At 39.6% G+C, this 26,151-nt stretch overlaps 1 protein-coding gene across 6 annotated transcripts in view; it reads left to right on the plus strand.

The window, feature by feature from the left end:
- The window catches only part of ASAP1 (ArfGAP with SH3 domain, ankyrin repeat and PH domain 1), a 147,795-nt gene that overhangs the window by 55,935 nt on the left and 65,709 nt on the right, over positions 1–26,151 (plus strand). For all 6 annotated transcript variants that reach the window (XM_056854157.1, XM_056854156.1, XM_056854160.1 and 3 more), the window contains exons 3-9: positions 3,740–3,812; positions 11,912–12,057; positions 16,467–16,541; positions 18,213–18,262; positions 20,964–21,093; positions 23,357–23,442; positions 25,109–25,184. In XM_056854157.1, coding sequence (XP_056710135.1) covers positions 3,740–3,812; positions 11,912–12,057; positions 16,467–16,541; positions 18,213–18,262; positions 20,964–21,093; positions 23,357–23,442; positions 25,109–25,184 — 636 coding nt within the window. The remainder of the gene's footprint in view (positions 1–3,739; positions 3,813–11,911; positions 12,058–16,466; positions 16,542–18,212; positions 18,263–20,963; positions 21,094–23,356; positions 23,443–25,108; positions 25,185–26,151) is intronic.

Raw genomic sequence — 26,151 nt, forward strand, 5'->3', positions numbered from 1 at the left:
CTGTATCCTGCCTTGCTTGTCCTCTCAGTAGCAACCAAGGCAGCAAACAATTTAAAACATGCATGATAAAATCACATTTTAAAACCATTAAAATCAACCCCTTCTCTTCAAGCTTACTTCTCTTACATTATTACAAGCATTCAATTTCAATATCTTTATTGGCATATACTTATGACAAGATAAACAAGCTGTTAACTAATTCAGAAGGTAATTCTCAATGTCCAGAGGGGTAAGTGGCAATATTATATGATTATTATTATTATGGCCAACCAAACTATCTCAAAACAGTTTGTTTTGGATCCCTCCTCTGTTTCTTTTTTGTACTGAACATTCAGTCTGATGAACAGTTCTGGGGAACTTGCAAGTTTACTTATATTGAAAATTTTTGGTCGATCCTAATTTAAAAAATGGTCAGTTTTTAGGATATTTTTCTGTGGATCAACACTGCAAGTTACTTGCCATTTTTGTCTAGAGGCGGCAAACTCTGGTGGTCGGTTGCTGCAAAAACAGTGAAGAGCCTATGACATTTTACAGACATTTAAAACTGAGGCACTTCTCAAACATTTAATTTAAAATAATTGAACCATCTGACTATAGACTACTACCATATTGCAAAATATTATGGTAATTCTTTTCAGTATATTTCTGGGAAAGAATCACCAAGCATCCCATTCAAAACCTGGGAAAATGCCAGACAGTTTCTAGTGACTGAGGGCATCATAGTATTGCAATTTGTTTGAGCAGTGATGTTTTAGCCTCTGCTGAGCATCCACAAAGAGGCCTCAGTTGAAACGAACTGAAAGTGTTAAAGTCATTTTATCCCTGACACTAGACACCAGACGCCCAACAGATGGTAACATTTGCAAATAGTTGTTGACCTGAACCAGATTAGTTTAGTGACCTAGAGGTGAAAGGCTGTCTGTCCCATTAATATATCCCATAAGATGCCAACTGAACAATCAGTGAGAATCAAAACTGTGTTTGCTTATACTTGGGTTCACATTGTGTGTTCTGTTTGGGGTTTGTATAAATATTTGCAGTTTTGTTTTCTGGCACATGCTGCTAAAACTTCAAAAGTATCAGTTGGAGTTTTTAAAATGTGTATACTTTATAGAGAATTTATTGAAACAATGGTCAGCGTTTATTTACTGCTTAATGAAAGTATGTGTTGACATTGCAGGAATTCATAATATGTTAATTTGGAAAATATATCCAGTTCTTAATTGTCTGTGTCAAGGTTTAAGTGACTTTTGCTCACAGTCTATGTATCGTTGTTTCAAACTAGTGAAATCTATTGTTGCCATAAATTAAGTCTTTAGTAACAGTGCCTTTGCATTTTAAAGATACTGGAATCCGATCAATGTAGCTTAAAACAAAGGACGTCCATTTTTTGAGTTCCTGAAAAATCTGTTCAGAGATGTAGCTTTTCAACTTTTTGATAAAATCAGCCAAAAATTGTGTTATTTATTTAGAAATGATAAGCCAGATTATGCTGAAAGGGAAATGGCCGTTTTAGAAAAAGATAGCTAAATTAAATTCACTTGCCTCACTATATGAGTCCGTGGTCTTATCCAGCAAGGTGATTGCTTTGTAAAAGATCACTCTAGACAAAGCACAGGAATGTTTTATGCATGGTTAGTAAACCCTCCTTGTTAGTGCATTGAGAAATCTCAAGTAATCGATTTCTTGATTTTAGAAGGCTTACCATGAAGGTAACCGGAGACCATTGTTCTGTTATACTGTCTCCAAGTAAAGCATGTATATAGTAAGCAGTCTGTTTTCCCTATTTTTGAAACTTACGTGTTTCTAATTATTGCTAGGTGATCAGCTCTTCAACGTTTCTCATAATTTTGTTAAAGCTATGACAAGAAAGCAGCAAAGAAATCTGAAGGAGACTGGGAAGGGCAGCCATGAAGGAGCTAGAAAAGATTCTGAAGTGTAAGGGTGTGTCACTGGCAACCGAGATCAAGTTAATTCATGCCATTGTATTCCCTATTACTATGTATGGGTGTGAAAGCTGGACATTGAAAAAAGCTGATAGGAAGAAAGTAGATTTCTTTGAAATGTGGTGTTACGGGTACCGGGGAATGCCAAAACAACAAATCAGTGGGTTATAGATCAAATCAAGCCTGAACTGACCCTAGAAGCTAAAATGACTAAACTGAGGCTATCGTATTTTGGTCGCATATGAGAAGACAAGAGTCACTGAAAAAGACAGTCATGCTAGGAAAAGTTGACGACAGCAGGAAAAGAGGAAGATCCAACAAGAGATGGATTGACTCTGTAAAGGAAGCCACAGCCCTCAATTTGCAAGATCTGAGCAAGGCTGTCAAAGATAGGACATTTTGGAGGACATTGATTCATAGGGTCGCCATGAGTTGGAAGTGACTTGACGGCACTTAACACACACACACACACACACACACAAACACACACACACACATGAAAACAGTGTTGTAGTATATAAATATGGGATAGCCCTGATTATCATCACCACAACAAAAGGTTAACCTCTAACCCTAACCCAACTCCTCTCTGATTTATCATAACTTCATTAATGCTTTAATTGATCTGGCTGTGAATGAGTTGATTCTGAGTGTGTTTAAGCTGTATGCCTTGAGTGCTTTTAAATTTGTAACTTGTGTAGTTTAATTTGTTTTAATTTTTCTAATTGGGCTATTATAATTTATGTCCTTGCAACTTCTTGCTGGGGGTAAAGGGGAGATGACTGGGGAAGGCACTGGCAAACCACCCCGCAAACAAAGTCTGCCTTGGAAACGTCGGGATGTGACGTCACCCCATGGGTCAGGAATGACCCGGTGCTTGCACAGGGGACCTTTACCTTTAACCTTTAGTTGAATTGTTTGTTGCTTTGATTCCATGGAGATAAGGCAGGATAGAAATGTTTTAAATAAATGAATTAAGAAAGTAGCTCCTTTTAATTAAAAGTTGGAGCCAATATAGAAAGCAGCACTAAGAAATAAATTCATCTACCCCCATTGAATGGTGTATAGTTAACATACAAAGAAGCAATGACAAGAAGTTCAGGAGAGTGTGTTTATGTGTCATGCAACATAACATATTCTGATTTGAAATGATAAATAAACTTTGTACTTCTACTGATGATCACCAAGAAACAATACAATAAGACCATTGCTGAAAATATTAGGTTCCACAATGATGTCATGCTTGGAGTCTGGGATTTATGAATACCTGTTGTAATGGTTTTCAAACCAACCTTTTTCCTTGGTGGATTTTTTCTGTAGAGGAAAGATGGTCTTTGTAAAGTGGCCCTTATGTCTATATTGCCTTTCCCCTGCTTTTATAGGTCTGTCTTTCTACTAAGTGAATATAAAAACAGTTCTCTCTATTAAAAAAACAACAACATGTCTTGTAAACCAGGTCAGTTTCAGCAAGGATAATGTGAAACTGTTACTAACTTGTATTTATCAGATTTCAAGTTGAACTTAGCACATTCCTCTAGTTCTGTCAAAACCATTTCCCAGCATCTGCCTTGAGAGCTCTTCAGTTCAGAGTTCTTTAATTGATTTGAAGGGGCTGAGTGACTGAAGACCTACCCAGAGGATAATACCCAGAGTGGTTCTTCAGTGCTTTCCACTCCTGAAAGTGTTCGGTATTTGCTTACAAGAGTCTCATATTTGGTGTTCAAGCATTGAATTGAAAATAGAACTTGGCGTGACCTTGACAATTTCTCTCTCCCCCATTTTTTTTTAAACAGGCATTAGATCAGGACAGAACAGCACTACAGAAAGTGAAAAAATCTGTAAAAGCGATATATAATTCTGGGCAAGGTAAGCATTATTTCTCTAAATCACAACAGAGCTATTTATCTGTGTTTGTGTTGGTCTTTGCTGTAGTCAAACATTTAAATAATGTTATTTATTCTGTTTAAAACTTTTATATTCCATACTCTTTACCAAAGGGCTTGAAGTAACTTACCGTAGGAAAATTAATAACAGTATGGCAATTATCATAAAATATGCTAGACTCCAGCATACAGCTCAGACAAGACAGGGCTATAAAACATTACTTATGAACCTACTTGACGACTACAGTCATCTTTGGGGGCCCTTCTTCTGGTGCCCTCACCAGCTGAGATTAGGGAGGTGACAACCTGAGAGAGGGTCTTCTCAGTCATGGCACCTAACCTCTGGAACTCTTTTCCCTGGGAGATTTGTCTATCCCCTTCTGTTGCAATCTTCTGCCAGCAGGTGAAGACTTTTTTGTTTCATCTGGCATTTCCTCAGTGATTACTCCTTCCTGTCCAATGTTCGAATTGTTGTTTTATGTCTTTGTATGTATTTTAGTTCTCAGTTTAGTTGTTTTAATGTTGTTCCTTGCAGTTGGTTTTAAAATGGGTTTTAACTATACATGTCTTGATTTATTAGTAGCCTTGTCCCTTGTGAGGGCAGAAAGGCGGGATATTTTTTTTTTGTTTACAATAAAGATAAAATTAAAAATACCCGGATAAAATCAGATAGGTGGAAGCCTTTGGAGAATCGAAAAAAAAAGGGTTCCTCTGGCATCTAAAAGGTCATAAGTCCAGTCCCAGATGAGCCTTGGGAAGGGAACTCGGAAGTGTGGGCACTGCAATAAAAAGGCCCTGTCCTTGGTGCTAATCTACTGTGCCTTAGGCTGCAGTGGCACACAGAACAGGTTTTCTCATGAGGATCTCAGTTGGAAAGGGGGCTTGAAAGGGAGAAGATTGTCCTTCAGGACCCTGATGCCAGAAGCACGCCAGTAGGCAGTGAAGGTCTCCTAAAAGTGATGGTATGTAGTCCTGGTAACTTAGACCCGCCCGCTGCCTAGCCAGTCACACTCTAGACCAGGGGTGTCAAACATAAGGCCCAAGGGCCAGATCTGGCTCCTTGAGAGCTTTTATCCGGCCCACGAGCCTGGCAAGGCAGCCACCCACCCCCTACGCTCGATCTGGACTGTTGGGGTGTGGCTGGCCCGACCAAGTCACATTTGTGTCATATCCAGCCCTTGCAACAATTTTGTTCGACACCCCTGTTCTAGACAGTTTTCAAAAGTCCCTTTAGTTTTTAACTGTCTGCAAGGAATGAATTCATTTGGAAGGCATTAGGTTGAATCAGTACCCAAAAAAAGGGGAGGGGGACTTAACCCTAAAAAACAGAATTAAGTACCCAAAAGGTCAAGAAAAAAGAAAGAAACTTTCAAGGCCAAAAGTTATACAATTAAAAGTAAAACAATTAAAAAGTTATGTCAGTGCACAATGTCTATATAAGTTTATTACAGCTTGAAATCTAATTACACATATAACACATATATGGCCTTGCAAAAGCCTACGAAATAAATATACTCATATAACACAATTAGACATTGATTGTATGAGTCTATCTCAGACCATACGCGTTTCGGCCATACTGCCTTCTTCAGTGGTCTAAACAATCACCACTCCAGGCCACAAAATATCAAATTACTAAAATTCTTTGTGGCTATATGTGCATTGTGTTTGCAGAATCACAATGAATATATAAAACTGTTAAACCTCTTCCTCTGTTTAAGGCTTCCTTACGAATGAAAATTACAGCCAGAAATAAAACGTCAGCATCTCACAGTCACAATGTAGTCTTAAAGTCTGTAGTAGTTATCCAGTACTTGGGTTGAATCAAGCCAACTTTTCACTCAACCCAGTTTCCACCCCTCTTACTACAGCCCCTGTCCCACATGGCTTTTGTACATGCAAGTTGCTTAATCCCCATTTTAGCCTTTTTCACTAGTTCTTTCTCACCGGCAGAAAAGGTGGTTGGATCCAGCCCACTGAACTAACTAGTCTTCAGTGCTGCTTTTGTCAGTTCACAGCTACTAAATTTCCTTTGTATAGGAGAATCATAATTGAATGGAAAGGTTATGGCAACAACACACAAGGTAAATCTAAATTTTGTGGCAGGTTTCAAAAATTACTTGGCAACTTTCTGGATGGATTCTTTTCCTCCTTCACGGAATGTATAATCAATTGCTAAGAGGACATTTACTTAACAAAATGTTAAATTCATATGCATAAGGCCTAGAGAAGGTAAAATAGTACAATGAGCATTAGTCTGTGGGTATATTCTGTGCTTTAGCTCGGGATCCTGTCTATTAACAATGGCCAGGCAGAACTCTCAGGGAAGTTTATAAACCAGAATATGATGGTGATAATCACCTCCTATAATCTCTCTTGCTGTCAGGGATATGTTGACTCAGAAAATGGAAGTATCGCATCTGGCTGTCAAGAGGGTCAGTATCCCAATAGGGATAAAACCTGGTTTGTCAAAGTGAGCTTAGAAACATGCTTGGTTTCATACTGAGTAACATTCAAGAATATGTATTTTAAACTGTGGTTCCAATGTTGAGTCCAAATCAGACCTTTGAAAAACACTGTATAAAAATATGTATCCATTAGGACTATCCTGTGTTTATTAATGATTTTTGTATATTACTTTTATCCCTTTTGTAATTAATGTTTCCTTTATTTATATACTGGTCATGGACTGTAATAATAAAGAAAAACTTGAAACTATATATATAACTATATATATAATATATATAACTCTATATATAACTCTCTCTCTCTCTCTCTCTCTCTCACTCTCTCTCTCAAACTCTCTCTATATAACTCTCTTTCTCTCTCTCTCTCTCTCTCTATATATATATATATAGAGAGAGAGAGTTCTCTCTCTCTCTCTCTCTCTCTCTCAAACTCTCTCTATATAACTCTCTCTCTTTCTCTCTCTCTCAAACTATATAACTCTCTCGAGAGAGACAGACAGACAGACAGACAAGGAGCCACTGACAGATCTGTTCCCATGGATTTATTTTTGCTAAAAGTTACTTGTGCTACTGCTATGTTCTTATGTGGCAATGAGTTTATGGGTTGATTTTGTATTGTGCGAAGTTCCTTGGGTAGTACTGTTCTTTGTATTTGTCATTTTCAGTGAATGAACATGAGTTTTGCGTTTTGTAAATGACATTTCCTTCCCCCCAGTACATTTTCCTATGCTAAGAAGTGCCTGGATACTATACAAAAATTTATCTATGAAATGTTGTAGTTGCCCTTTTTTATTTGAAAAGAGCATTGTGTGACATCAGACTTTGGACAACAGAGGACATTCCAAGAATTTATTTCATAAAATGTGAATTCCTCCAAAGAAAATAACTGTTTTCTAGTGTGTACTTAAATTAAAGGGGCTCTTTTTAAAAGCTTAGAATAGTTTGTGTCTGAACCATCTTCACATACTTTTGTGGTCTAGTAGTTAAGAGCAGCGAACTCTGATCTCGAGAACCAGGTTTGATTCCCCACTCCTCCATATGAGTGGTGAACCAGGTTTGTTTCCCCAGTCCTACTAATGAAGCCTGCTGGGTGACCTTGGGCTAGTCACAGTTCTCTCCGAACTCTCTCAGCCCCATCTACCTCACAAGGTGTCTGTTGTGGGGAAGGGAAGGCGATTGTAAGCCCCTTTGAGACTTCTTAAAGCAGGGGTGGGGAACCTTTTTTCTGCCAAGGGCCAATTGAATATTTAGAACATCATTTGCGGGCCGCACATTCTGGCCCTGCCCCCTTTAACCCCTCCATTGTCGCCACTTCTGCCCCCAACCACTTGTAGTGCAGAGGAAATACGTTTGTCCACAGCCCAGGTGGGAAAGGGTTAACATAGTTTCTTGGGCGGTCCTAGCAGCTTCATAGCTAATGACTCTTCTGCAAGGGGGAAAGAAGGTTCCTTTTCTCGGCAAAACAAACTCCCATCTGCCTTGAATAGAGGCCGCGGGAGGGGGCGGATCGCCAGTCTTAGATCCTTCTGAGCTAGAGATCTGCCAGGACCCATGAAGGGCCAGACCAAATGATTTTACGGGCCTTATACGGCCCCCGGGCCTGACGTTCCCCACCTTCCTTAAAGGTAGAGAAAAAGCAGGGTATAAAAAACCAACTCTTCTTTCTTTTTCTTCTTTCTGTTTCTTCTGTTTCTTCTTATTTTTTGTCTTCTTTTTTCTTCTTTGAGGAGATGGTGAGAGAGTGAGTAGTAAGACTCTCTAGTTCTCCCCTCAGGGCCACATAAGCAATGCACCCAGAGAGTAGGAGCCCCGTGGCGCAGCGTGGTAAACTGCAGTACTGCAGTCAAATCTCTGCTCACAACCTGAGTTTGATCCCGACGGAAGTTGGTTTCAGGCAGCTGGCTCAAGGTTGATTCAACCTTCCAACCTTTTGAGGTCGGTAAAATGAGTACCCTGCTTGCTGGCAGTAAAGTGTAGATGACTCAGGAAGGCAATGGCAAATCACCTCGTAAACATAGTCTACCGTGGGTCAGTAATGACCCAGTGCTTGCACAGGGCACTATGCCTTTTACAGAAAGTGAAATTGCCAGTAGTATGTGGATATGCTAATTCCATTTACAGAAGACATTGTTCAGTAAATCCAAACTAAATGTTTGTTTTTTTGGCACAAGTTAAATCAGAGGCCATGTGACCATTGCATGCATGTTAAACACAGTGGTTGCTCTGCCCTTGCATTTATTGTTTGGTCTACACATTAAAAAAACGTGTCATTTTGCAGAACTTTTCTCCACTGTTAACAATGAAGAAATCTGATGCTGTGCGAGAAATCTGACCAGTTGTGCAAGAATCTAGCAAGTTTAGCTATCATATAAAGAAAAGGGTTTTTTTTTTTTGTTTCCCATTTTTATTCAGCGCAGTATGATAAGAGATCCTGCTAAACACTAAGTGTTTGATGCAAGGAACTGCAAGAAAAGCACAGAGGTAGAGGATGAAGTAGCTGATGCAGCTATCTCCTGGATGGCCTGTTTCAATGCTGCTTTTATTCCTTTCTGCTAGAAGGTTTTTTTTTTTTTTAAGTTGTCTCACCCATTCATTTTGTTCATGTGTTACAGTGCTGTTAGTTCAATAGCTGCTGGTTGGCACGATGGTTCCAAAGAATAGGTGATACGTAGCAGGTACAATGATACCTGATCCAGCAAAAGATAATTTTACTTCCTTTCTATTTCTTACTCTGCCACTATCGGTTTGTCCTAGTTCTGTTATTTGCTTTCTGGCAGCTAAAATTCCAGCAGCCAGATCTGTGCATTTTTTACTCGGAAATAAATTCCACTGATTGCACCCTTAGTTTGCCAAACATGCCATTAATGAAGGATAGGTCCATCAATTGCTATTAATCATTATAATCCACATGATCAGAGGCAGTGTATCTGACTACTAGCTGCTAGGAGCGGGCAACGGGGGACTTTGACTTCCAAGCTCCGCTTTCTTTGCAAGCATGTGTTGGATTGTGTTTGCTTGTATTCGGTATGAGTTTTCCTCTATTTGTATTCTAGATTTCTACGAATCCATTTCATTGTCCTGAACTCATCCATACACTGAGGGGGCACAGGGGTATAGTAGGAAGCCAGAGGATATCTGGAAGTAATTGTGTCAATCACTTTAATCTTTTCCACAAATTGACCAGTTCATGCTATAGAGCCACATGACCCTGCTTTTCTACTTTAGTCTGTCAGACCCTTTATCTGTCTTCAGTACTCAACTGGGAAGGCTTAAACAGCATGTGTTCCCTCCTCCCTTTTGCTTATGGAAGGCGTCAGTAAGAGTTTAAGATTCCCAGCACTTGTTTCCTGAGTATCAACTGGTGAGATGAGGTGTATTATATTTCCCCCCCTCAGTGCAGTTCAAAAATGGTGCTTGTTAATTCAGGGTTAAAATCAATGAGATGTATCGAGCTCTGAAAAGTAATCTGGCATTTTAATAGTTAACTACTTTAATGGCTTAATAGTTTCTGTGACAAAATTAGCTAGTCCTAAGGTAACCTTCAGCTGCAAAAAGACAAAATTTGCCATGGCAAACTCTGCTGCTCTTCTTCACAAGTTGATTTTTTATTCTATGAGGATGCACAAGCAAATACAGTGTTGTATGAAACGAAAGCAAAAGAAAAAATCAGGTCCATCATTGAGAATTAAAGAACCCAGAAACTTCGAATCATAAAAGGAAAAAGCATTCATTTAGGAAGAGATTCATGTTCAGTTCATTGGTGGTGGAAAGTGCCATCAAGTCACAGCTTATTTCATAGCGACCCAGTAGGGTTTTCAAGGCAAAAGACGAACAGAGACGGTTTGCTATTACCTGCCTCTGTGTACAGACCCTGGACTTCCTTGGTAGTCTCCCATCCGAGTACTAACCAGGGCTGACCCTGCTTTGCTTCCAAGATCTGATGAGAGTGGGCTAGCCTGGATGATCAAGGTGAGGGCTATGTCACATTATCCTGAGATAAAGCTTTAGTTAGTGATTCCAACTTATGGGAGAGCTGACACATGCTCTTAAGGTAGCAGGGAACATACAGTAGATGAATGTGCGAAATTGCCTTGGCTACTATAAATGAATAAAAGGGATCTTGTGCTCATGCAATATCCTTACAGGTCAGTCAAGGCTGGGAAGCATGGTAGTGCTACTGCCAGTTGAATGAATCAGTGAGAGCCAGCATGGTGTAGTGGTTCAGAGCGGTGTTTTGGAGCGGTGGACTCTGATCTGGAGAACCGGGTTTGATTCCCCACTCCTCCACATGAGCGGCGGAAGCTAATCTGGTGAACTGGATTTGTTTCCCCACTCCTTCACATGAAGCCAGCTGGGTGACCTAGGGCTAGTCACTCTCTCTCAGCCCCACCTACCTCACAGGGTGTCTGTTGTGGGGAAGGGAAGGTGATTGTAAGCCGGTTTGATTCTCCCCTTAAGTGGTAGAGAACATCAGCATATAAAAAAAAAAAACTTTTCTTCTTCTTTACTAGGGAACATCATATGTTTGCATGAACTTGTATGTACAAATTGAAATACTATGGTATTTGGCAAATATATGACCAAAAATTTGCAGGAAGTATATTTGTTTCTAAAAGAAAATAAGCACTAACAAGTATCATCTTAAGCGGAGTTACCTCCTTCTAAGCCTTGTCCTCAGTGGACTTACAAGGATGTAACTCTGCTTAGGATTTTTCTGTTAGTTTTCTAAAGTTTAAAGGAAAAAATCAATTCATCATGTCTGCTAGGTTACTTGAGAACTACAGCTTGTTCCATTTGATCATATGAGTTGTAGCATAATTAAGGGCTTTAAAGTGCTGTAGAGAGGGCATGGGGGGGAGTTGAAAGCCAAAAACCACACTTGTGACAGAATGCTTGTGTCAGTTAAGTTACTTCTTACCATGGTAGTCAAAACATGGATGTGGTGTTGGTGACCTTTTTTTTTTTTTTTTTTTTTTGCACTTTGTAGTTTTAAGGACATGCCCTCAGGTGTTCAAACACGCCCAAGGACCTCACTTCTCTTATAGGTAACCACCTGTCGCTACAAATAGAAATTTTTAGCCATTTTCTTATATAAAGCCATTTAGCCAAAGAGGGTTGGATCACATTTGTTCTTGTCACAGCAAAACATGCAGGATTTTCTTAGCATCCTGATTGGATAAATAGGCAGTGACATTTGGTTTGTTTGGATGAAACTACCATATCGTTACAAGAGATTCTTGTGAAGACATGTCACTTTTGCATTACATTCTTATTTGCAAGCCATTGCTCAGATTCCTGCTCTGAAATTAACTTGGTGAATGTCAGTTCTCATTTCCAGGCCAAAAGGCTCTCTGGAACTGTGATAATCTCCAGGATACTTAGAAGAATGTGTGGGTGTGTGAGAAGTGCCATCAAGTCGCAGCCGACTTATGGAGACCCCTTTTCATGGCAAGAGACTAACAGAGGTGGTTACAGAACCCTTAATAACAGTGTTCTTACCTTGAAACACCCAAAGCTCTTTCAAAATATTTGCTCTTTTGGATAAATGCTTCTGTTCATTGTTGTGAATGCTTTCGATCACTGAAACATTTATTTTATACCTCTTCTTCCACAGAGCATGTTCAGAATGAAGAGAACTATGCACAAGTACTAGATAAATTTGGAAGTAATTTCTTAAGTAGGGATAATCCAGATCTGGGAACAGCTTTTGTAAAATTTTCCACTCTAACTAAAGAATTGTCGACGCTGCTGAAAAATCTGGTAAGGAGCTTCTGATGTTCTGTTTCTCAAAATATTTTAAACCGGTACTGTTTTCTTTGATGGGCTATTACAGAAGAATTGATCTGTGAGTTCATATATATTGACCCCCACCTAGAAAAAATATAATCTGAATTTCCAGGAGCCAACATTAAAAGTTTTGATACCAGCTGTGTTCAAGAATGTGGAGAAAATGTCACATTTCTTGAGTAGTAACACCACATTTTGGGGTGCTAGAGATTTTTCCAGTCCTTTGAATCTATATTTGAAAATACTCGAGTTACAACAGTAATTCTCTGCAGTGGCATTTGAACAGGCTATACCTAAGGATGTATATGACTTAAATGAGTGAAAAATGCTAGTGGACACTTGACAGAGGGCTGGCAACAGTACATTTTGAAACTATATGCAGAGGGACGATGGGGCCTTGCTCCCTTCACAGACATTTTTTTCAAATCAGCTTCAAATATTCTCAGTGCTTGAATAATGAGTGTTCTGTGGCATCAGAAAGCAAAGGTAACAAAGCTACATGTTTTCTGTAGTGGTTAAGCTTACATGAACTGCAGGTGGAATGGGCAGTCACAGGTAGTTCAAGCACACGTATTCCAGTTGATAGCTACTATGTGTGGTAAGAATTCTTCACATGTTAAAAAAATCAGCTCAGAATTTGCTGCAGCAGGTAGAAGGTGACTTCTGGGTTGTAAATGAGTAGAGTTGCCAACCTCCAGGTACTAGCTGGAGATCTCCTGCTATTACAACTGATCTCCAGCTGACAAGAGATCAGTTCCCCTGGAGAAAATGGCCACTTTGGCCCTTGGACTCTATGGCATTGAAGTCCCTCCCCTCCCCAAACCCCACCCGCCTCAGGCTCCACCCCATAAACCTGCCGGTGGCGAAGAGGGACCTGGCAACCCTATAAATGAGCATTTTTGAGAATGATAAGACCCTAAGAGGCCCTGCTGGATCTGACTGGTGGTCTGTCTAGCTCAGTGTCCTTTTTCAAAGTAGCCAGCCAGTTGCCCTGGAGGACCAACAAACAAGTCCTAGAGGCCGAGGTCTCCTTGCCCTGATCTCAGTTATCATGTCCTTTTACATATTTTATCTCCTTCATATTTTATGAGTTTTGAATATTCCAGTTGGACTCAACTGACACCATCTTCATGTGTATTTCGATCTTCTGTGTGCTACTCAGAAGGAAGGCCAACTAAGATCATTAGGGTTTATTTCCAAGTAAGTGTGCATCAGTTTGAGGTCTTAGATGCTTCTGATATTAAGTTATAAAACAGAATTCTGAACATGATACATCTTACTGCAGTGGATTTCATTCTGTTCAGTTGTCGCTTATATTTGTAATTTCAATGTTACGTGACTATTTTATGTGGGATAATGAAAGACCAGTTAAATAAATCACTCTTGGTAAATACAGCTGTGTGCTAGTTTTAACCATAATAGTTTTCATTAAAACTGAAGTTGTTTAAAGCCTGACTCTAAAATAGATATGCCAAGTAATGTGGGGGGATGGGACGGGGGAGCCCAGCCTTTCTGTTAACCCCTGAGCCAGCTGCCTGAATTTTTGTCTGGTTGCCAGCACTTATGAGGGAAAGTCAGCACCATCATTTTGAACTTGGCAGGCATGCTTGACCCGTGAAGCCCATGAACTATGAAGTACAGTTGCAGAATTGAGTGCCAGTGCGCCATTTCATGGCATTTGTGGGATGTATGTGTATGTGTGGTTCCTTATGTTGAGCTGAGGGGGTCAGGGTGGGTGGTTAATGCATCTGTTTGGCAATAGCAGCTCTTAACATTTTTCTGTGCAGGTCTTTCACCGTGCACTAAAGCCAAAGCCCACCTATACCCAAAGAACAAGCAGAAAGCTTTTGGCTAAGATCCTAAGCTCCCTTTCTATTCCTGCCAGGAAAATTACAATTGCCAGGTCCCTCCTGGCAACCTGCGGGGGTGGGGGGGGGGGAAGCGGCCTAGGCCTTGTCACTGGCGACGCAGCAGCAACACTTCCAGCATGCACCGGAAGTGACATCAACACGTTGCTGGTGTCACGGTGATGCTGTGGTATTTGGGCAAAAACGGCTTCTACCATAGAGGTTTTTTGCCCAAACACCAAAGTGCCACTGCAATGTGATAATGTCACTGCCTTTCCTTTCCTTTCTCTCGTAGAAGTGCCTTGATCCATTGATCTTGAGCAGTGTAATTTTTTTTAAATCTAATGTTTAAGGGATATAAGAACTGAAATAAATCTTGCCACTGACAATGTAGCCTTGAGATCCCTGTCACTTAATAAAAAAGGCATTATGTCAGACACAGAGGCATTAGATGTAAATATTAAAAGGGAAGATATAACGTGAGCTAATGAATCAATGGAGCCAGAAGAGCAAGGACAGGTCCTTTCTGGGTACAATATGTTCAAAATTCTGTTTTGCATAACCATAGAGGGGTTAGCATTCAGTATAGCTAGACAGAAGGCTCTAGAAAGACGAGGAGTTGTCAAATAATGAGTATAAACGGGCAAACCGTGTGGTGGTGGTATTCTGAAAAACTGAGATGAACAAACGCACACTCCGGAAGTGACATCACTCCTGCTTCCCCTGCCAGTAACTCCCCCTGCTGGTCTGCTGATTGGTGGTGGGAGGGGGCCCACATCAGAACCCCCACGGTTTACCTGCACAGTTTTGGAAGTCCTAGTTGATGGTGGGTGGAGCAGTTGATGCTTCTGCCGTGCACCTTCGCTGAAGCTGCATAGGCTCCAAGCCACTTGTTAGCTGTTCTGCCCTGTTTTGGATCTGTTCCGGACTCCCTCTGTAGGCACACTGTTAGAATTTTTGCAACCAAAATTGACAGCCGTAATATAAGGGAAGTTGCCAACTCCAGTCTGGGGAATTTCTGGAGATTCGGTGCCGGTGCCTGTGGTGGGTGGAGTTTGGGAGGGAGCTCAGTGAGGACGTGATGCCTTGTAGTCTACGCTTCAAAGCTGCCATTTCCTTCAGGGGAACTGATATCTGTAGTGTACATATCATTTGTAATTCAAAGAGAACTCCAGGCCCCACCTGGGGGTTGGTAACCCAAATCATGGAGGTTAGATTAAAGTAGATTGTATTGTAGCTAAATGCATGCACTGTTAGTTGGAAGTGTTTGATTCTCCTTTCCCTTGTTCAACAGAAATGGATTAAATAAGAAATGAATTGTTGAATTAAAGCTTTTTTTTTTTTTTTTTTTTTAAAGACAGATTCTTCTAACTAATTACTGTATACATCTGGGGAAAAGCTGCTTTGTGCCACCAAATAAATACCCTATTCCTTTGAATATTCCTAATCATTTTTAGTAGTGTTGTTATTAATTATAAAAATAGTGGTCAGGATTATACTTTTTGCACTCATGCAGATGTCTGAACTCCTCAATAATACCTCTTACAGATCAATTTATTGCACCCATTTCAACATATGATGAATCCTAGGGTTGCCAGCTCAGGATTGTGAAATTCATGGAGAGTTTGGGGTGGAGTCTGGGATGGAGGGGTTTGGGGAGAGAAGGGAACTCAGAAGGGTATAATGCCCTAAGAGTCTACCCTCCAAAGCAACAATTTTCTCCAGGGGAACTGATCTTGGTTGTCTGGAGATCCGTTGTAATAGCGGGAGATCTCCAGGTGTTACCTGGAGGTTGGCAACCTTAATGAATCCCTTTTTCCTTTCTCTGCCTATCATCGCACTGGGTTACAGTTGGATAAAATACCTCAACAGAAAGAAGAAGAAAATATCAAATTTTTGTTTTGGAGGTTTAGTTTAGTCTTGAAAATCTCCAACTTGTTTCAACCCTTAAAGGTATTTTTTTTCCAAAGCTCTTCTTTTTCAGCACTTTCATCGGGGGACTAGATTTTTTCTTTTTCTATTTGTAAATGAGTAGGAGCAGAAAGCAAGTGAAAAAGGAAAATGTGCTCTCCTTTTAAAAGGTTGAAAATGGAAAAAAAACCTATTCAAAACAAACTGCAAGGCTCAAAATGCTTCAGGCCATTTTAAGAATAAAAATAGCCTTCTACAGCAGTTGGAAAAAAATTATCTCCCTCTCTTTTTTCTTTTGGTCATGAATCTGTGCAGCTTACTTGGTTCTTGACAAAGTACCTGGCTGAGTGTTTGCCTGTGGCCTTCGTTCAAGTTGTTAACCACTTCTGCTGCTGCCAACCCAAGCTTTAATTAAAAAAAAAAAATCGACTAGAATTTCATCTCCCATTTTAGTGCTCTTTTTATTACATTCTAAGCAAAAATTGAAGATAATGAGAAGTATGGTAAGCTGCTAACTGGGGAATTATTTTAATTATTGCTTTCAGTGACGCTGTCTGAGTAGAAACAAAATGCCAATGGATATCTGTAGTACAAATTCATAATTTAGACTTTTTTTCTTCTTAGCTCCAAGGTTTGAGCCACAATGTCATCTTCACGTTAGATTCCCTTTTAAAGGGAGATTTGAAAGGAGTGAAAGGGGTAAGTGTTAAGTTATTAACTACTATAGCATTGTTTAGATCAGTGGTTCCATAAGTGGGCAGTACCACTCCCTGAGGGGCAGTGGGATTACCAAAGGAGCACTAAGAGGCAAGAGGGCAGCCGGGGGGTGTGTGTGCTAGAGGCGGGCCCCTTCAACTGTGTTCTTCACTAATTTACAATAGATCAAGCTATGGCTCCATGCTGGCAAATTTGGTGGAAACTATCAGCATTCAGAATTTTTTTTCAGATTTTGAAGAGCTGATACCACTGGATCAAGTTCAACGGTTTTGTTGAATAAATTTCAACTAAAAAGTTTTAATTTGATTTTGAATAGATGTGCAATTAATTGTCGAAGGCTTTCACGGTCAGAGTTCATTGGTTCTTGTAGGTTATCTGGGCTGTGTAACCGTGGTCTTGGAATTTTCTTTCCTGACGTTTCGCCAGCAACTGTGGCAGCCATCTTCAGAGTAGTAACACTGAAGGACAGTGTCTCTCAGTGTCAAGTGTGTAGGAAGAGTAATATATAGTCAGAAAGGGGTTGGGTTTGAGCTGAGTACTGTCCTGCAAAAGTAATGTGCTAATCATTGTCCTGTAAGTATCAAGATAATTATCAAGATAATCATTGTCCTGTAAGTATCAAGATAATCATTGTCCTGTAAGTATCAAGCAGTGGCTGAACATGGACTGACACAAACAGGACACAGGGTCTTATTCCAAGACACTGAAAGACTGGACAATTCTACCAACTATTTTGTCAGATTGCACAGAGAAGCCATTGAAATTCATAAACATCAGCACAACTTTAACAGAAAAGAGGAGAGTTTAAGAATGAATAAGGCTTGGCTTCCTGTTCTGAAAACCTCCAGACTAACAAAGGCAACAGTCAACAATAGCCATGCAGATTAGCTTTGGATTACACACATTAACAGATCACTTCAGGATACAATGGTTCAATATTAACATACCATACCCTCATTAGCACATTATCTTGATACTTACAGGACAATGATTAGCACATTACTTTTGCAGGACAGTACTCAGCTCAAACCCAACCCCTTTCTGACTATATATTACTCTTCCTACACACTTGACACTGAGAGACACTGTCCTTCAGTGTTACTCCTCTGAAGATGCCTGCCACAGTTGCTGGCGAAACGTCAGGAAAGAAAATTCCAAGACCACGGTTACACAGCCCGGATAACCTACAAGAACCAGTGCAATTAATTGTTACTGTTTTGAAATTTTATTGTTCTTCTTTAGTGAGTCATGCAAACCCCTATTTTGAATAATGCTTTTTATAGACTAGGGTCTGGGGCGCTGGGGTTGAGTTTGTGAAACCAAGGGGGCGGTGGCCCAAAAAAATTTGGGAACCGCTGGTTTAGGTGGACTACAGCTGTTTTCAGTATTCCTGTGGGGGGTACCAGCTTATTTGCATGAGGATTCCATAAAATTTAACCATCGTTGAACATTTTATATGTCATATTCCTTGAAAGCTTGAGATAGGGGCCTTAAGATCCATGGGAAAGAAATACTTAGTTTTTAAAAAGTATGCTTTTCTTTCTTTCTTTTTTTCTTTGAAAAGGTCATAATCTTGGACTGGTATCTTAAGCATATACATTTTAACACAGCATTGTCATAAACCTATTTTAAGCATGTTTTCTCTTCCCTAAGGATCTTAAAAAGCCTTTTGACAAAGCCTGGAAGGATTATGAGACCAAATTGTAAGTATTGTTCATCTTGTTGGGTAAACATTTATGCAGCATTAAAACATGTGACCTTTTGCCTTTCCAGCCTTGAGAATTCAGTTGTCCTGAGGTTGCCTGTGGCTTATTTCATCTTCAGTAGATGATTTGTAATTATTTACCAGGAAAATAATGTGAAATAATAATCTGATAATGTTTTAGGCTCGCTCAGGAATTTATTTGTGTAGATAGATATAAACATTGTTGCTTCTTAAGGCTTGTTCGTCATTTACTGAACATGCATGTGACATAAACAGCTTCTAATAATTGTATCCAAACTGCTACAGATGTATTAGAATGTACTGAAATGTAATCTTACTGCATGAAATGAGAAAGACTGAATTGCTGGTTATGAACTGAGCGTGACCCTAGTTTGGTTAGGATTGATTTCAGTTAGCAAATACATTTTATAGTACAGATGCTAAGTGTAATCTATAAATTTTAGGCTAAGGACACAGTCTTTTGTGGGTAGGTGAAATCTCTGGGCCTGAATGTGTAAATAATTAAGGCATTCTGTTATTTTACATCTTACTGTATAAGTTACATCTTATACATTTACAATTTATGCAAAAACTGTACTACTCTGAAATTTATAGTTTCGAGCAGTGTTTCACAAATCTGCAGAAGTTACATCATTTGCTTTTGCCTTCCTTCAAGTGTAGTATATTAGTATTAAAGGAAGTTTCAAAGCTAGGATTTGTTCAGTCATTGACTAATCATGAAACATTGGTATGAGAAACTAGAGAGTCAAATGGACCAAGACTAAATGATATGTTGAAATTTCTGCTCCATTCTTCATGCTGTCTGTTGCATACTTTGACCTATTCTGTGAGTCACATCTAACAAAATAATGAGGTAAATTAGCATTTATTATGATGCTAAAAAACAGGAAGTAGGGTGTTGTCATGAATTGCAAGGCATATTTCCCCAACGGATTGAGATCACCTTCTCTACATTCAGAATGCCAGTGACTTATACTAAACTGTGTATTGCCTCAAGCAGGTCTCTGGAGAAGAGGCGCACAAAATTTTCCTAAAAAATAATAATTTGGCCCCTCTAAAGTTTGGCATGTTCTTTTAATGAATGGACAATTTATTCCTTACCCTGTCTTTTTTTTTTTTTCTCACTGTTATAATCAAGAATGCCATGAATTTCTTAGCGAACCTGTTTGTCAGAGAGCCAGCATGGTGTAAGTGGTTAAGCTTCTGATCACTGCATTGCAAAAGGGAGAGGAGAAAGAGTTTGTTTCTCTCCTTTTCTTTGAAACCCACACCAATACCTTGGTGCGGTGGTAAAAGAAGGGAAATGACCTGGTTTTCTAAACACATATCCCCCCACCCCCGCTGAATTTGCTGCATCTCAGCAAGAGGCCATAGTCCACATGATCAGCTGGGGGTTGGCTCCTGATCCTCTCCCAGCATGATGTAGTGGTTAAGAGTGGCGGTTTCCAATCTTGAGAACCGGGTTTGATTTCCCACTCCTCCACGTGAGTTGGGGACTCTAATCTGGTAAACTGGATTCAATTCACCACTCCTCGTGAAGCCTGCTGGGTGACCTTGGGCTAGTCACAGTTCTCTCTGAACTCTCTCAGCCCCACCTACCTCACAAAGTGTTTGTGGTGAGGAGGGGAAGGGAAGGCGATTGTAAGCCGCTTTGAGACTCCTTAAAAGGTAGAGAAAAAGCGGGGCATAAAAACCAACCCTTCTTTTTCTTCTCCCAGGTTGGAAGGTACAGAACAAAATGTTCTGAGCAGATCAGAATCTGATTCCCTCCCAGCTGATTTCTCATCAGCTAGGAGTTGGCTTCTGATGGCTGCAAGTAGCTGCCTAGTCACAAACAAATTGTGACTAGCCATCAATTAATTAGCTGCCTGATCATCACTGATGAACGGGAAGTGAGCTGAACTAGCAGCTGTTTGAACATCCCTAGCTATATCACTTGTGACTACAGTAATACAACAATTGGCTGGCTTTCATATACCTTCAAGACAACCAGAGACCCTAAGAGATAGATTAGTTGACACTATTACCCATATCACAGGATGGTTTTTGTGGGGGGTTTTGTTTTTGTTTTCCCAATAGATTACTGCAGGTCACTCCCATGACAGTAAGGATGGCATGGGAATGGGTGTATCCATATATAAATTAAGTTAGGCTGGGGTTGACACATCATTGGCCAACCTTTGACTTATACATAGTCGCATATATATCCTCTGATTTGCTTTTAAATCTCTGAATCAATTTTCAAGATCATTCTAAAAGAGAAACCATGTTTTAACTTGATTTCTCTGTTGCGGAAACATGTGGTAAAATTGGTTCTTGTACGTTATCCGGGCTGTGTGACCGTGGTCTGGGTATTTTCTTTCCTGACGTTTCGCCAGCAGCTGTGGCAGGCATCTTCAGAGGAGTAACACTGAAGGACAGTGTTACTCCTATGAAGATGCCTGCCACAGCTGCTGGCGAAACGTCAGGAAAGAAAATACCAAGACCACGGTCACACAGCCCGGATAACCTACAAGAACCAATGAACTCTGACCGTGAAAGCCTTCGACAATAGTGTGGTAAAATATTTACAGTTTGTGAAACAGGGTCATTCCTCTGTGTTACTAGAATGACTGTTTTCTTAGGCTCATTAAAAAATCACATCCACGTTTCTAGAATGTACGTTCTTTCCATTACAGTACGAAAATTGAAAAGGAAAAAAGAGAACATGCAAAACAGCATGGGATGATTCGAACAGAGATTACGGGGGCAGAGATTGCAGAAGAAATGGAAAAAGAAAGGCGACTATTTCAGCTCCAGATGTGTGAAGTAAGTAATCGCTATCGCTTTTTAGTGGTTTTAACCCTGCTTATAGTGAAGTGCTCCGTCAGTCCTGGTGGAGAAATCTCTTTGGAAGGAAATAGTGTATTGATTGCTAAGCGATATTTGACAATCATTGCTTCTGTTCTGAGTAAAGCTCTAGTTATTTATCTCATTTGGGTCCTATGTTCCTCTTGGGGCTGATGCTCATATGCTGAAAGATATGCTGAATATGCTCATATGCTGAGTTTGGGTGATAAAGTGATTGTGCAATTGCTTTAATGTGTAAGCAAACCTTAATTTTTCCAAGGAGGCTGCTTCTACTGCTGATCCCCTTCTAGCGATCTTATAATGGTGCGCTGAAATGCAACATGTCTGTTTACCCAGGTATAGGCCACATTTGTTCATGCCACCTTTTTGGCCTGCTTTCTGACCCATGCCAGTCGGCACCTGGTCTTTGGTGCCTTCGACTTTGTCCATTGTCTAGCATGTTTCACCCGCCCCCTCCGTCCGAGGAACCCGGTACCTTCCCTCTTACCTTTGCCCTCAAAACAACCTTATGAGGTAGGTTAGGTTGAGTGAGCAGCATGGGACAGTGGCAATGCGATCTGGGGGGGGGGTTCTTCCTAGTCTTTAATAGGGTTGCCAACCTCCAGGTGGAACCTGGAGATCTCCTGCTATTACAATTGATCTCCAGACGATCAAGATGACTTCCCCTGGAGAAAATGGCTGCTGGACTCTATGGCATTGTACCCTGCTGAGGTCCCTCCCCTCCCTAAACCCCACCCTCCCTAGGCTCCACCCCCAAAATCTCCAGGTATTTGCCAACCCAGAGCTGACAAACCTAGACTGTGACCACTACATCATGGAGGGTTTATAAGTTGATAAAATGTTTCTTGAAGATGTCAGTTACTGTTTCAAGTGGGTGGGAGGTAGAAGTGTTAAAAATAATACTAAAATTTACAAAATAAAATTAGGAGGATGGACCAATCCTAAGACTATTGTAGAATGAATTGTATAAATGAAGAAAGCTGATGATTGTAAGATATTTGGGATCAAAGGTAAGATATTCATTTTTCATAGTATTTTATGTATGAAGAGGAAACATTTGAATAAGACCCTTATGTCTGTGGAAATATCAGTCAGTGATTCATCATTGCTGTGCTTCTCATAAATCAGTTCAAAGTAGGGTTGCCAGCTCCAGATTGGGAAATACCTGGAGATTTTGGGGGTGGGGCCTGAGGAGGGAGGGGTTTGGGGAGGGGAGGGACTTCAGTGCGGTATAACTCCATAGAGTCCACCTTCCAAAGCAGCCATTTTCTCCAGGTGAACAGATCTCTCTCGCCTGGAGATCAGTTGTAATAGTGGGAGATCTCCAGCCACCAACTGGAAGTTGGATCAACCCTGTAGCAATGACAAATATGAGTACCCTAATAGGTGATGTCTCATCAGGACCGCAAGAAGTTTGTATGTAGGTCTCCAAAGGACAGAATGAGAATCTGGTAGCTGATGAAGCCATAAGCGAAACGTGGTCCCGATCTAGATGACACGTCCGGTCATCTTCCCTTTGTGGCTTTGCTCCAAATGCATTATATTCAGCCTTCTGGAACCTGAAAACAAAAACTTTGAAATTGCTTAAGACTTCACTTCAAAAATATATATACCTGTGGATTATAAAAATTACTTACCTGCTTATTAGGATCTGAGATATCCTTCCATTGATCGATTTCAGCTGGATTGCATATTGTAAATATTGTATCTTGTTGTACTTCTATTTTGTACTACTCTCGTATATTTTGTATATAACGTTTCTTATCTGTACTTCTTCACTTTTATAAAATTCACTTAGTTTTCGTATTTGTATTTGAATTCATTGTGGTGCTGTTTTGGGTTGATCCAGTTATCCTTACAGCACTGAGCCTATATTGTTGTGGTTTACCAACTGGAAGTTGGCAACCCTAATTCAAAGGATGGGTTATTAATTGTTGTTGGGGGGAAATATAGTTGAAACAATTTAGAGGAAGAACATTCCCTGTTTTCCTTGTTTTAAATACTTCCAAATAAATGCAAGTTTACTGGGAAATGCTTATCTATACTGTACACAAAAAAATTTAATCATTGTATTGGTAGAGTGCTTTAGATGTCAGTTGCAAGCCAACCTCTGAGATAATTGCCGAATTTGTTAAACAGATCTGAAATAGAACCTGTATTTGAACACAGCTGAGCCACCAATATATAATTATCTACTGAGCTTTGCTTTTTCTTTCTACAGTATCTCATTAAGGTTAATGAAATTAAAACAAAAAAAGGGGTGGACCTTCTACAGAACCTTATTAAGTATTATCATGCACAGTGCAAGTAAGTATGATTATTTACTAATTTATTTAAAATATTTGAATGCCACTTTTCCACACAGTCAGGGTCCACGAGGTGGCAAATATAAAAATATTAAAACTTTTAAACAATTACAAATATGGTTAGAATTATGAAATTCGATTAAAGACACTTGAACACACACGTAATTATCAGTGGACTCTGCTCTGGAGAACTGGGTACGATTCGCCACTCCTCCACATGAAGCCAGCTGGGTGACCCTGGCCTAGTCACACTCTCTCAGCCCCACCTACCTCACAGGGTGTCTGTTGTGGGGAGGGGAAGGGAAGGTGATTGCAAGCCGGTTTGATTCTTCCTTAAGTGGGAGAGAAAGTCGGTGTATAAAAACTAACTCTTTATCTTTTGCTATTTAGATAAGATATATAAATTAAAGTGTAACGTTCCTTTTATTCTTTGATGTGATAGTGTCCCCTCCATGTATTGTGGGTTGGATCTTATTATTTTGGTCCATCAGTACCTTTATGTTCCTCTGGTGCACTGTGCCTGCTGGTGAACCAGTTTAATATGAGGCCGTCTTGTGTCAGTGGAAGGCAGTTTGTCTCAGAAGAATACATGAGCTCTGATGGACCAAAATGTTAGGATGTAACTCAGTATGTATGCAAGTTTTAGATATTCAAACTAAAAAGATATCTTTAGTAACCTATCTAATTTTTCCATCGTTCTTTTCTCCTTCTAGTGAATCCTTGCTTAATCTTTCTTTCTTTTACCTCAAAGCAAAGGTAGTGCTCAGTTCTTCATGTTCAAGGACAAGTTTAACTTTTTCCTATGGACTATAGTTTTTAACAAACACACATTAATACATAAAACTGCCTTATACTGAATGAGACCATTGGTCCATCAAGGTCAGTATTTTCTACTCAGACAGGCAGTGGCTCTCCAGTACTTCAGGTAGAGTCTTTCACATTAACTGCTAATTGATCCTCTTAACTGGAGGTGCTGGAGACTGAACCAGGGACATTCTGCATGCCAAGTAGAGCCACAGATTTGGTTTGCAAGAGTACCATCAATATCAGCCGAATTTTTGTACAGGATAATGGGAACCATTCTGCAAAGACAAATAGGGGAGGTGGGAAATGTATCCTGCCGCTGAAGCAGTTTAGATTTTGTCTTATGGTCTCTTGGGGGTTCTCACTTCCTGTTTCAGGAAGTGAGTGAGCATACAAGCTCAATTTAGTACTGATTTTAAAAGTGCAAAAAAGTTGGAGATGATACAAACCAATTCCTCAAGATTGTAGTGTGATATTCTAGGGGATTTATACAGGTATGTGTTTTTACGGGTCACATACATTTGTCATGCTGCTTCTGTGAATACTTCGCACAGTCATAAACACTGAATCAATGTTGAAGGTCAAAATCAGTGCATCTCTGAGCTAAGTACCTGTTAAATAATACTTATGAGGAAAATGTATGAGTGAATAAAGATTAAAATGTAAGCTTAACGTGTCTGAAGTAATGACTGTGATTTGCAAATGATACGCAATTATTTATTGTACCTTGTATATTCATGGGAGAGGGTGGTAATTCTTTAGTTTTTTATTTAGATATTCAGGGTTTTTTTCTGAATTACTGGTGATTTTTAAAAACATGAACTCATATATTGCTGATAAATCACAGGTATTTTCCGTTATAGTTTCTTCCAAGATGGCTTGAAAACAGCTGATAAACTAAAACAGTATATTGAAAAACTGGCTGCTGATTTATACAATGTAAGTGATTTATAATCTGGGTATGTAGCCTATTTTTCTGAGGATTCTTGCTAAAGGGTAAAAGAAATATTTAGCTGCTTAACTCTCAAAAAACTATTTTTGTTGGACAATGCAACCTTCATACCATTTAAACAAAGCAGAACAACCCAGTTGGATTAGTTTGAAGGGAATGGTTTGAAGATTGTGGCTTGGAAGCCCAGTGATTCTGCTTTCTATTATCCTCTTATGAGCTGCATGTGATATTTATTTGGAAAATAAAACATACTCTCTGTGTAGAGATTAGAAAAAGCAGCCTCTTCCAGGGTCTTAATAAGACTTGGCAAATTATGAAAATTACTAACCTTTCTATAAACAAATAGGCAAGGGCAATTCATTGATATGTTTATATGGATTTATATATCTGGGAACAGATCACTGAATTTCATTAACATTTAAAATGAAGTATGGCATCCTAGCCTGTCTATGATTTCTGCTTTTAAAAAGGCCTATTTATGTTTTAGCAATAGGTTTGTTGATATTAGTACTTTGTATTTGTGACTTAACGGCACACTATGAATATTATTATTATTATGGATATTTGTATTCCTAGTTTATGAAAACCTTTTTGTATTTTTACAATAAGAATTAAATGAAGACTTTATATCAAATTAGAAAATAATTTATGATCATTGAGTGCTGTTTTCTTCTCTTAAAAAAGATTTTTCTCATTTCTGATTGTGGGTGCAATAGTAGTAAGCATGTTCAGACAACTTTTTAACACTGGAAATAAGGCCGTCCTTGTATCAGCATCTACCCATGGTTCTTCTGTTTTATGCTTGTTAATCCAGACCAAGAACTCTGCATTAACACTAGCCTCCTGAGGATGTGCATTTCTAACATGAATTTATTTCTCTCCCCCTTCTCCTTCCCACTTTTTGCCCCTATAGCTATATAGTTTCCCAAATTTTCCCAGCACTCATTCAGCTGT

The sequence above is a fragment of the Euleptes europaea genome, chromosome 8, assembly GCF_029931775.1.
Source record: "Euleptes europaea isolate rEulEur1 chromosome 8, rEulEur1.hap1, whole genome shotgun sequence".
NCBI classification, from domain to species: domain Eukaryota; kingdom Metazoa; phylum Chordata; class Lepidosauria; order Squamata; family Sphaerodactylidae; genus Euleptes; species Euleptes europaea.